This window comes from Haemaphysalis longicornis, unplaced genomic scaffold (genome assembly GCF_048455015.1).
Source record: "Haemaphysalis longicornis isolate Haplotype H1 unplaced genomic scaffold, Haemaphysalis longicornis Haplotype H1 scaffold_2, whole genome shotgun sequence".
Classification (NCBI taxonomy): Eukaryota; Metazoa; Arthropoda; class Arachnida; order Ixodida; family Ixodidae; genus Haemaphysalis; species Haemaphysalis longicornis.
Window position 1 is genome coordinate 249708010 of NW_027526295.1, and position 12706 is coordinate 249720715.

The following is a 12706-nucleotide window of genomic DNA, read 5'->3' on the forward strand; positions in this document are numbered from 1 at the left end:
ATGAAAATCACTGTGCATATGTGTTTTGGCTTCCTCATTTCAAATATGTAATTAGTTTTCAAGTGGTAGAATTATTTTTTGAGTTATAAGGAAAACACTGGAGCCTAATTAAGTAATTTCTTACGGGCCTTTAAGGAACTTTTTACTCAATTTCTTTAAAAATAAATGGTATGGGTGTGTAGCTTAAGACCTGCCATGCATGCTGAAGCTATTTATATTCCTGTAAAGATAGTTTATTGGATAGAATTAATCTAATTATGCCAAGTACAGTTTTCTGAAAACTTAATGACCTCTAATTATAACTCATAACATTTATTTGAGGCAAAATGAGCCAGTTAAAATAGCTTCAGCATGCAGTTCATTTTATCCCGAATTCAACGGTATAACACTTGTAGAAATCCTTTGAAAAAAACTACCTCAAAACCCCTGTAAGGCTAGGCACATATGCAAAAAAAGGGAAGCTGAGAAAATCGCAGTTGAAGTTTTACTACAAGTGACAGTTTTATCTATTGAGCATATGAAAAAAAGAAAGGTTCTAGAATGTAGCTCGCTTTTCGCTCAACACGAGCATACCAAGTTTGCTGAAATCAGTTGGTGGGAAAATTATGAAATCCTCTGTCTACAGATGGCACCTGGCAGAAAAACTGAACAAAAGCAAAGCCAGAACGTTGCTTCAATTTTTATGCTGTTGGCATCGCGCCGTCTCTCTTTGGCGACTAGGGCTGAGGTGCCGAGCGTGCACCACAGTTGTAAACGCTATTTTGTTATGTTACTGCTTCATTTGTAGCAATCAAATCGAATTTGCATCGCGTGAAGTGAGTTGCAGCGAAGGGGCTGGTAACGGAATGCCCGCCACTGTTCTGTAACGTGCATGCGCTTGGCTAGGTGGGATAACCACGTTTTCGGTTTAATCTACTCGTATATCACGTTACCAACGCACATTGTGCACAGTGCGAACATTTATAATTCTCAAATCGCTCATCTATATGGTAACCTGCCGACGAGGAAGCGCGCGCCGGTGTGCGGGCCGAACCGCCGCAGCATCGTTGATAACAGAATGAACACACTTCCCTTGCGACGTCGGCATGTGGCATCCTCCACTTTATCATTTCTTTTCTTTCTATTTGCTGCTGATCGAAAGATAGACGCACCTTAGTGCCCCCGCAGGCGTAATCATATCGCTACGCTATCGTCTCGGCAGCCCGCGCGGGCGCTAAGCCTACCTCCGTCTCGGCGCCGTTCTCGCGATATGTCGTCGTCACAGGAGCAGAAAATCGTATTTCAGGCGCTTTTAATAATGCCTGTTCTTCCTTTCGGTTATCGATAGACATCTTTACTTTATTTTTACGCCATGCGGGGCTTTTGCCGGTCCTCGCATAGACGAATACATGAGCCGTTGCCCTGTGATGAGAGTGCCGAGCAGACGACCCACGGCGCCCAGCCAATGAGGTTGCGCCCTGCGGTCACGTGCAGTCAGTAACCAATTAGGCGGCGCGATCCGTCTCTTTTCTACCCCGGTTTTACTCGCAACCAACGGACGAAACGGAGTGGTTCTGGCGGGGAATTGAAAACGAAAAGACGCGCTTTCGAATGCAAGATGGACGCCGTGGCGCATGTAGAACCCGAGAGGCGAGTCGTCGAAAAGATGCTATTTTCGCGTCGAATCTTGGCCGATTTTAGCGGGCGTCGGTGCTATAAATTGATATTATGGCTCAAATACGTACTCCTGGGTCTGGATATTTTGCTAACCGGTAGAAAAATAGCTCTACTTTCCGAAAATGGCGATTTCTAAAAATCGATTTTTTGGCCAAATTTCGGGATTCCAAGACCCGCGTCTCCCCTTAAATGGCGTACAATTGAAATGTCATTCGTGTTGACGGAGCTCTGCGGAACTTGTTCAAGACCTTGAGGTGTCTTTCAGCGCACACTTGCGTCTGCTCTTGTGCGTTGCATTGTTTTGTGCACGTCCAAGTTAGAGGGCTCATTCAGTGCTCACTTGCACTGTTCTGTGAGCGCTGTAAGAGGTGTCACTTTGAGTGGGGTTGGTCGCTGATGGGAAGCCCGCTTTGCCACCTGTGCAGCAGCAGCCGCAGCAGCAGCCCCTGATGGTGGTGCCCAGCATGGAGACCTCCCCTGGGAGGCTAGCCAGTCCTCCACCTCAGGTGCCAGCCAAGAAGGCCGGCCGGTTGCCTCCTCACTGGAAGACGGCCAAGGACGAAGAGGGCAACACCTACTACTACCACACCCTCACCAGGTGAGGAGGGCACGCTCGCTTTAGCGTTGGGAGACTTCAAATTACCCTCATTTTGTGCCATAATTCTTTGTTTTCTGAGAAAGCAGCCGAAAAATGGAAGTCTAAAAGGTGATGCCGTGCCAAAGAAAAGGTCTAACTGAAACTGGGACTAAGCCTATTGACAGTTAACCCTACCTACCCAGTTAACCCCGTGGCTTTGGTGTCTAAATCAAATAATACTTCACTTTGCATAATTTTCAGTGTGGTAGCCCTTTCCTGACTGCTTTATCTACAGAAGAAAAAAAGTTTCCAGCATCAGCCACATTTCTAAAGCCTGTAATCTCCGTTTTTAATTATCATTCCTTTTGTTGATGCCAGAAAGTAGTGCGGATTCATGAAATTGTTAGGAATCTGGAGAAAATGTCACCACCACTTCTTCCAGTTTCCTAATTATAAAATCAGTTTGTGCTAGAATTGCATGCAACATCTAATGAATGAAGCAAGTTTGTATGCTAGCTGCATGAAGGCAACACTAGAATTTTTTCCTTCAGTCATGGACAGCAACCCTTTTTTTTTTTCTTTTGTTTCTCAATTCAGGGAAACACAGTGGGATCCTCCAACAATGGACGAAACTGATCAGGACATGGAGCTAGGAACACCAACTTACGATGAACCAAAGGTATGACTCCTCTTTTTTTTTTTTTACTGTGTGTTGGCTGCGGAGTACAAGCATTGACTCTTGTTACTTTCTGGGTACTGCAAGTTCATACGACAGAAGGAGCTTTAGGAGGAATGCGTTCAAACTATGCTCACGGGCTCACCTGCACTGTTGTTGTCATATAAAATTATGCTTGTGCTTTTCTGCTTTTACGCAGCTTTCCTGCCTTGCAACCAGCCATGCTTTGTTATGGTTTCACTGTAGCAGCCCGCTCTGGGAGGCCCAGCTGTGCATGGTTATTGGCTTTCATTGAATGTTTTGCACGCACAAGTTTTGCTCTGCTCTGGTTGCTGGCATGAATGAACGAACTGCTGCAAGGGGTGTGTGCAGGCTCTTGAAACTAACTCTGTTTACTTTGTTTCATGGCATTAAGCTTCATGTTTCATTTGCTGTGCGATGATATGTGTTATTTTATTTCTGTAATTCTTGCAATGCACACCTGCAGGGTCTGAAAATTGTTTGATGCAGTGGGTTTGTTTCTGTTTACATCTGTGTTGCAGCGCTTGTTTGTTGTTGTTTTACCGTGCACCTTGTTTATGATGTCTGTTGTTTTATCAATATCCCGCACGTCTCTGCCCTCAGGTCAACAGCACAGTAGGCAGTACGAAATCAAGGCGATCGGGGGTTAGTATCTGTCTAGCTCTCCTTATTGCTTGACTGAGAACAACGTTGCATGATGGGTTTGTCACGTATCGTTGCTTTACAACCACACGTGACGGAATCTGTTGATCAAAATCTGAAGGTTGCCTGTGTTTGCTTGAATGATAAAAATATGTGCATGTCAGCTTAATCCAAATGATAATGGCACAGGTTGCAGCTTCATGTCAGACTGCATAGAACTTGGTAAACGACATAGTCGACAGATCAGACTGTGCATTTCACGTAGCAGCAAGCAAAGTGCGAGACCCTCATGGTTATTTCTGGCTTAACATCACTGCGTGTTTTATTTTCTAGGGAGGCTAAAATTTTCCAAAAAATAGAGATTTCGGTCCTCCCTCAGCTACCTTCACCACTGCACCCAGTGCCTTTTAACCCTTTGATGCCTAGTGTTGCTCAAGAGCAACAACTCAAACAATACTTTTTTCTCTCGCACTTTCTGGTTTTTTCGACCTTTAATACCATCGATCAACAGACAAAGGATCCCGGACCTTCTAAAATTATAGACGAGAGGGGCAGCACGTACTTCCATGTGCTAAAAACAATATTGTTTACGCGTGTCAACTCGCATTGAGCCCGGGTGGCTCAATGCGCTTGTGACAGGTAACAGAAATTGTGCAGTTTCGTTCTTATTACAAATGACAGCAATGCAAACTTAACGTTATTGTCATCACTTAAACCATAAATCATGGTGATCAAGGCAGCTCTCTTGTTCAAGTTATATAGGGGTAGCCAGTGCCCAGTGTGTCCTAGTGTCTGTCCTAATAAACCAAATTTTCTTCTGACATCATATTTGTGATGTCAGAAGTCCTTTTAGGTCATAAAAAACTTCTCACACACTTCAGCGAAATACTAAAGTTTTGGGCATCAAAGGGTTAAGTGCTGTACATTTTTGCAGCCACCTTGGCTGAACATCGAATTACAGAAGCACATCGCTCCACTGCACACACGTTTGGTGCTTGACAATACTATCCTGTGAAAGCAAGTGCTCTTTGGCTACACATGACTATGTGGTGCCATTTAGGAATGGTGAAGCGAGGAAGCAAACAGAAGCAAGGGCATATTTATGTAGTCCCACCGAGGGAATTGTTTCTGCAAGCTTTGCCGCATACCTAACTCACTTTGGACTTCTCAGTTGCTCAAATTTTTGCCCTCAATGCATTTAAGTTACTAATTTTTGAATGCAATCTTTGCATTTGAGATGTTGAAGGGAGTGTGCTTCACACATTGTAGCAAACGTGGAAAAAGAAAGGCTTGGCTGATCGGTTGCCTGCCGTTCCCTCTTTGCAGAGCAAGAAGAAGGCAGTAACAGTGGCCGCCGACACATCCGAGGTGGCCAAGAAGATCAAGGAGCTCTTCCGCTCCAAGATCTCCTCTCACATTGTGCACTGCCTGAACCCTTTCCGCAAGCCAGATTGTAAGCTTGGGCGAATCCAGAGTACGGAAGACTTCAAGCATCTAGCACGCAAGGTAGGCCCGAAAGAAGCCCATGTGTGTGCATACATTGCTGCATCTCCTGCGGACGGTTGAACTCGGAGGACAGCGCCATGTGTCGCTGCCGCGAATGGCATACCACAGTGCGCAGGCCTCTGACATCTGCAAGCACACCCCACCACGCTTCAACGAAAAGCTTATAAACTGTAGACCATTTTTAACGTAACCGCCTATAGTGTGGGACCGGATGTAACCCAGGTTTTCCTGGCCACCAGTAGGCCTTGTATAGAACTAGATGCTCAAGCATACTGCTTATAATGTGGTTGCCCAAAGCACAATACCATTTATAGTGCAGATTTATGACTGGGGGGAGGGGGTGGGGGGAGAGATTCAGCCATCCGACTCAACCCACGCTTTCTTCTTTTCTCTTAGATGCAGAAAATTAAAAAATAGGCACCCTTTAGTTACAGTGTACTAGAAGGTAAGGTGTGTCGTGCGGGTGAAAAACTAATGGAGAGCGGGGGTGGTCCCTTTTGCAATGGAAAAATTGTATGGAGAGCAGGCATTCCTCAGAGAACTCCTGTTGCAGCAAGCGCCACCTACAAGTTTTTAAATCAATCTAAACAGTTGTTTGATGGGTTTTATAAAACTTTATACCATAAAATAAAAAGAATAAGACTGTTTTGTGCAATAAGTAGGGATTAATTTAACAAACAAAACTTCTAGAACCAGCTGTGAAGCAGCAACCGCCAGGGGCGCTTCTTACAGCAGGAGTTCCTCAGCAGACAGAAATTTTCATCGCAAAAGGGACCTCTTTAATCGGCCCTGAACGACACACCTCTCTCTTCTAGCACACTGTACTTTAGTTCGCATGTTCCGTTTGCACTCGTGTGATAACCACAACTGGCCTTGCTCTTGGCACACCTCTAAAAATAAGGAGTCCCCCCCTCCCGGGCCCGTCAGTTGTTCCGATTAGAACCATGTGCAGATAAGGAACCACACTTTTCTTTTCAAAGGTCTGGAGATAGCGAGCCGAGTCGCCGCGATGCCGAAGGTTTCCGCTGCCTGTATGTTGTGCTGATAAGCGATCGCCTTCACTGGTGCGGATTTAAAAAAAAATAATCTGGCTTTTCGGCATCACGAACACTGAACACTGACGCGGATTTACCAAAAACCCTATCTAATCACGTTATCTTGCCGGCGTAAGCTGGGCAGCTTCCCTCTCAGCGGCATTGCGTATTGGTTCTTTTAGACGCTAGAAACGCAGATTCCCTAAATCTAAACGCAAGTGTAAGTTAAAGCCACGCTCGCGGTTTGTAAGACTGTGCATCAGCGTCTGATGTGGAAAAAAAAAAACGAAATAAAGACTGTGTCTCTGCTCTTAATAAATGGCATTGGTTTGAGCGATGATAAACAATGATTGAAAACTAAATTGCGGATTTGCGCAGCCAGGCTTCATGCGCTCACCGGTGACATGACCGTTCTGCTGGTGGAAAATTAAACATGGATGTCTGACAGCCTGATGCAGCCTGACTGCTGTTGTCTATGATTGAGCAGCTTGGGTTGTTGTGTTACACAGACAGACAGCAAGATGCCTACGACATGGGAGGAAAACAAACAGCCCCACGTTTGTCCGCCAGAATAAAGCTCGAGTCCTTCCAAGCTCCATTCAGCTAGTTAGCTGCGAAGTATGCTCAATAGCAAATTACAAACGAATGTGTTTTGTTTCGTGCACTTCTTGGACTGAACCCAGCTTCGCTGGCCATCCTTTTTCAGGGAGTAGAAGAAGGGCACTGAACTTTTCAAGGTCTGTTTTGGTTAAGGGACTGGCTCTCAAAAAGACTCGAGTGCATGCTATCCGTGCCCCCTCTCCCCTTCTTTATGCTGAGGGCGCATCTGATTCCTCATGCTTGCCTGCCCTTTTTTCTGGCTCTCTCGCAGCTGACGCACTTTGTGATGGCCAAGGAGCTGAAACACTGCAAGAACGTCGAGGACCTCGAGTGCAATGAGAATGTCAAGCACAAGGCGAAGGAGTTTATCCAGAAGTACATGGCCAAGTACGGCCCCGTCTACCGCAAGGACAAGACGGTCTCCCCCAAGGACGACTAGTGTGCCTTCGGTATCTGCGGCGCAGTGCTAGGGACTACACTGGACCAGTGCCGTACCGCGAGGAGACTGCGGCATTCAGGGACCAGACCGCCGCTGCCCAGCAGCAGTGCGTGCACGGCACGGTGAAAACGGGGCAGGGGTGTGACGACAGAAATACCGGCCTGCCCGTTGCCACCAGTTGTCCAGTCCGCACGGCTAATCGCTATGCATGGACAATGTGCTGTGTATGGCTAGAACAGTGGCGGCTTTGCAGACATCTAAGTGACATCACTCACTGGTGACCAGCTATACAGTACACCCATTGAAATGGGTCAGTGTATTGGGTGGAGGCTCTGTCACCTCAACGTAGTTAGCAAAGCTGCACTTCTGTATGGGGCATATATGCTTGCAGCATTTCATTGTTGGAAGCGATGGGATGAAATGGCGACGTTGGCGTAGCTTGGGACCTTGACTGTGAGTAAGCAACTCACTGGACAGGTTCGAACCCCAAGGGGCCATCTGCCGAAGGTGCAGCCAGTGGATTACAGAGGTTATTTATGTGGACAGGGAAGAACTCGGTTATGAAATACTTACTTTCAGACTGCCACAGAAACGTTTTAGGACGAGCCTTTAATGTCAGTTTCGCATGCAGTTTTAGGTTCAATGAACTTTTCATTTCATTCTGTTTATGTAGCAACCTTGAAGTTGGTGTATAGTCATGCTGCACATTGTTTTCATTGCTGTTGAAAGGTGCATTACAATTGCAAAATGTTTTCTGTAGATCTCGCTTCACTGTACATTTCCCAATGTTTTGGTTGAGATAGTTTCCTAAAAGCACTTGGATGCTCGCTAATGCTGAAAACAATGCAGTCTTGGATTTTTTTTTTTTTTTTTTTTCGTGGTGTAAGAAGGTTGATCGTACAGGAAGGGGTATTCCATGAAAGGTCATCGTGTAACTAAGCTCATCTTGCACACATTCGCAAGAAGTCAAGCTCTCCTGTACAGACATTTTGAAGTAACGTTGCACGACGTTTTTATTGGGTATGCAATGGTCCCTTCGCATTTTCCGGTTCGTTGCTGTACATAGTTGCTCTTGTCTCTGTCCTTATTTAAAGCCGATTGAAGTCGTGCAAGGTAACGAATTTCACTGGACACCAGCAACTCATGCTCACTGATGTTGTCACAATGTACGTCCGCTAATGTTTCGAGGCCCCCGTGTATGCTGCATACGGTATTCCTTTTTTTTTTTTAATTGTTTGGGGCCAGCCCAGCCATTTTGTTTCCACTTTGTCTGAAAAGGGGCGCGAATGCATTGTGCGGTTTCCCTGCATTGTTGTCAGGTGTCTTGTAAATAGTGGATGGATTGGTGCGTTTAAATTGTCCTTTGCTGCATACATTTTGGGTCATTAGAAGCTTCCAGTGAGGTTTGTAATAAATATACACTTTCATACTATCAGTGTCACTGGCTGACTTTCTCCTTAAAAGTGGTCATAAAGGCAACATACAACTTCATTTCGTGCAAAAGATTTTGTGTTCTGTAGTACCCCAGTGCTTCTGCGGCATCAAGAAGTGCTTCATTCACTGAGAAGTATATTAATAAGTCTTTGCTGCATTGCTTGCTTCGTGACATCGGCAGTGATGTATTAGAGGCAGGTACCTAAACCGAAAGCATGTTGAGTGAGGCTGCCGCTATCCCCAAAATGCGCCTGTCGGTTATACCTTGGTTACCATCCGCTTTCTTAGATGGCGCAGCGGTACTACTCAGTGACTGTTCCTCACGCTCTGCTTGCTTCTGACTGGACCTGTGCCAGCCGCATCGTTATTACCGTGATCGTTTCGTGAAGCATTGGGTATGACTTGTTATACCAGGGGGGTAAAGCGAGCTCCGAGACCGTACAAATCGTGGGTACTGACATGATACAATTCCCATGGTTGCCAGAGCAGTTGTATTCAGCCCTCTAAAAAGTTGTTTTGTAATTATTTAACTAAAACAAAGAACTGCAGAAAAATATTTACACATAATTGCCTCAGTAATTAAAACTATCTCTATAAAAAACTTTAGGCTCTAACTAGGAAACAAAGAGTAAGTGTGTAGTTCAGTTTTGGTTTCAATTTTCAAGTTTGCTAGTAAGTGGCAAGGCACTTGCGCCTGACTTGCGTAGTGTGTGTGCAGTCTCCAGCTCAGATCTGCGTGTGTGCAAGACGTGTACAACTGGTACAACTCGGATGCACATGCTGAGCAACTGCCTCCCCGGGCGTTGCGAGTCTGTTATTCGTTTCTTCACGTTAAGCACCTTATCTATTGCCCCTGAACTGACACCAGAACAGCGATTCCGATCTAAACTTACTACCGCAAGTTCACTACAGGCTGCAAAACGGCAGCCAGCGATTGGTCCCGTTGGAAAAGAAATAGAAGGAGCTTTTGTAATCGTTCCATTTCAGTTGTTTTATTCATGGAACTTCATACAGCTCTCTGTGCTTCGAAATTTCGTGGAAAAACGTTCGTGAAGGTAGAACGAAAAAATAGGCAACGAAATGCGGTTTCTTTTTTTAATCAGTCACAATAAGTCAATGTTCTCTCCTTGCGTGCTGTGTGCGGCAAATTACTGCCCCCATTCAGTCTCGCAAGCTTTCCTTTGAAATGGTGGATAGCAACTAGAACTTGACGAATACAGGAAGAAAGGAAAACAGGACATGCCACTGACTGTATTTCGCATACTTCGCATGCATTCTGCACTCCATTGCACTCCATTGGCATGCATTCAAACGGCACAGAGAAGCTGCGTCGCAAGTTGGCCAGTCACCAGATTATTGTAAATGATTCGTAATAGTGTTCACATAAGCTGCTTGATGAGGCAAATTTATGGAATTGTACCAATAATGGTTCAAACAAGCGCTTGCTCTTGGCTGGCAACGCCAAAGCGACAGTATTTTTGTCACATTCCCCGCTCCTCTCTAGGGGCTCCTCCCATGCGAGTCTATAGTTCATTCCACAAGCTAGGTGCTGCACTGTGGAGGCTACATTGTTGTCAACAGCCCACCCGCTCAGTGCGACGAACTCATTGCGAAGGAAGCGACAAAAGGCGCCGGGCCTTCGCGGTTCCACTTGCCGAGAGGAAAGAAGGGAATTTCCTTTCAGGACCCCCTTCACGGCGAGTTAGGCGCCCTCAGTGGGCGCACTGTTGACAGCAATGTAGCCTCCACAGTGCTGCACCCAGCTTGCACGCGTTGTTCCTATAGGGAGGCGAAGCTTAAGTTTGCCGGGCGAGGGCAGCGCTGCCCTCTCCCCTCCGCGGGAGTACGTGGTGGCTGCCGCCCCTTGGGCACGTGCTTGGGCGCTTTTTTTGCTGCGCACGTGCTTTTTTTGCTGCGCGCGTGCTGCAATTCTCACGCTAGGAAGAGGGCTGGGTAAAATTTTCTTTTGACTTATGAAACCATACGCGTCAGCACGTGTCCAGCAAGTTCGGTTTAAACGTGGAGTAGTTCATTTTTGTCGACGTTTGTCTTGTCGTCTGCTACAGACCCGCCGCTCGACCGGCAGACTGCCCTGACGATTTTAAGGGGGGAAACACGTTGTCGGTGGTCGCCGGCTGCTGTCTTTTCGTCTGCAAGGCGACAGCTGTTCAGCTTGTCACAGAGTACTTTTCTCTTGTTTGTTACTCCCTTCGCGTGCTCGCACTTCGGACATCTGGATTTTCTGGACTGCAGCAACACTGAGGCATGCAAGTAATGTAAGATAAACGTGATTGATTATGGTAATAGGTTATTTCTTACTCTTGAAACATTCAGCTGCATCTTATAAAAATGCATTAGAAAGGCACACGCTAATTAAGGGGTGCGCTGACAGCGCCACATTTCCATTTTACTTGTCCTTAAAGGAATTTTTGTTCACAATGTTTGTCACCCGCTTGGAGTACAAGTTAGAGTGACAGTTCGCGGAAATAACAGAACAGCTTGTGGCGTATAACTTTTAGTTACTATTAATATACAGAATTTGGTGTATACCTCTTTTAATTACCAGTATTTGTAAATGTGGGAAAAAAAAAAACGAACAACGCAGCAATCCCGTCCAGAACACAAGTCACAATGACAAGACGGACCAGAGCTGCTACAGCCAGGTAAATCGCTAGAAACTTTTTTTTTCATCCATGCAAAATGTCAACCAATTGTGTTATATATGGACGATATCAAACGGCACCAGCTAAACAACTCCGAATTTCATATATAGCGGAAAACAATCATTGGCAGCATGCATTAAAAAAAGTGTAAAGGGGGGGACCCCCCACCCCCTATCTATTTCCAGGCAGAGCGAGCAACAGAGAACTAGTGTTCTCTTCTGCAAAATCCTTTTTTCCCATTTAGCTTTCCCCCTCTGATTAGCACCAAAAGCAGCGGAGGCAGCCTTGGGAGCCAAGCTGTTCTGGACGCACCACAGCTGTTCTCCACTCTTTGGTCGATGCCAGGCACGACTGAAGGGCCACATGTTTTCGTTTATGCACGCGGCAACACTGCACAGGCGCAAATGCATCGCCCTCGTACCAGCAGCACCTTCTGCCTTTCTTTTTTGTGCAGACTGCGAGAACAACAACAAAAGGGCAAAAATCTATCTGAATTCTGTCCCAGCTTATAGCAGTTTTGCTTACTGCACACAAGGCAACCATGTTTTGTCACAGCAGTGTCTACATGGTCATAAAACACGGGAACATAACAGAAAACAGGCGTGGAACGTTGGCGGAGTCCCGAGTCCTGACAAGATGTTTTGTTGTTCCCGCCGCAGTATCACCCTCACTCCCAGCGGGTCAATCTGGGACGAACATTGCGAACAAAATTCCTTCAAAGATAAGCAAAATAAAAATGCGGTGTTGTCAGCGCACCCCTTTAATAGCATGTGCCTTTTTAATGCGTCTTTCATAGGAGGCAGCTGATCATTTCAAGGATTAGAAACAATGAATTAACGGGAATTCTTGTAAGCCTCAATGTTTCTGTCGTCCATAAAATCCAGATGTTCAAAGTGGGAGCACGTGTAGAAAGTAGCAAACAAGAGAAAAATCCACTCTGACAAGTTGCACAGCTGTCGCCTGGATGACAAAAAGATGGCAGCTGACGACCACCCAAGAGCACGCTTTATCCCGTGTAACCGCCGGGGCGCTCGGCCGATCGAGCGGCGCGTAGCAGACGACGCGTCTCTAGCAGACGACAAGACAAGCACCGGCAAAAATGGACCCAGTAGCTACTCTACGTGTAAACCGAACTTGCTGGACACATGCTAACGTGTATGCTTTCATAAGTCAAAAGAAAATTTAACCCGGACCTCACCGTAGCGCGATAAATAGACCCACGCGCGCAGCGAAAAAAGCATGTACCGAAGCGGCGGCGGCCACCGCATACTCCCGCGGAGGGGAGAGTGCAGCGCCACCCGGCGATCGTTCCGGAGCCTATAGTCTTCAATAAGACCGCTCTGTCGCCTAACCTGCGCGCTTTCAAGAAAGCGCACTAGTCTGAATCTTATTTGCGAGACTGCCAATAAGCACGTTTGTTTGAGCAAGCAGGCCCAGGTGTCCTCCTTGGCTGTGCAG

At 46.3% G+C, this 12706-nt stretch overlaps 1 protein-coding gene across 6 annotated transcripts in view; it reads left to right on the plus strand.

Moving 5' to 3' along the window:
* The window catches only part of LOC144170366 (uncharacterized), an 87130-nt gene extending 78549 nt beyond the window's left edge, over positions 1-8581 (plus strand). For 3 of the 6 annotated variants that reach the window (XM_077700126.1, XM_077700127.1, XM_077700131.1), the window contains 5 exons: positions 2082-2254; positions 2831-2912; positions 3534-3575; positions 4899-5078; positions 6984-8581. In XM_077700126.1, the coding sequence (XP_077556252.1) occupies positions 2082-2254; positions 2831-2912; positions 3534-3575; positions 4899-5078; positions 6984-7151 (645 nt within the window). In that variant the 3' untranslated portion in view covers positions 7152-8581. The remainder of the gene's footprint in view (positions 1-2081; positions 2255-2830; positions 2913-3533; positions 3576-4898; positions 5079-6983) is intronic. The other 3 variants (XM_077700129.1, XM_077700130.1, XM_077700132.1) reach the window with 3 other exon arrangements.
* The last annotated feature ends 4125 nt before the right edge of the window (positions 8582-12706 follow it).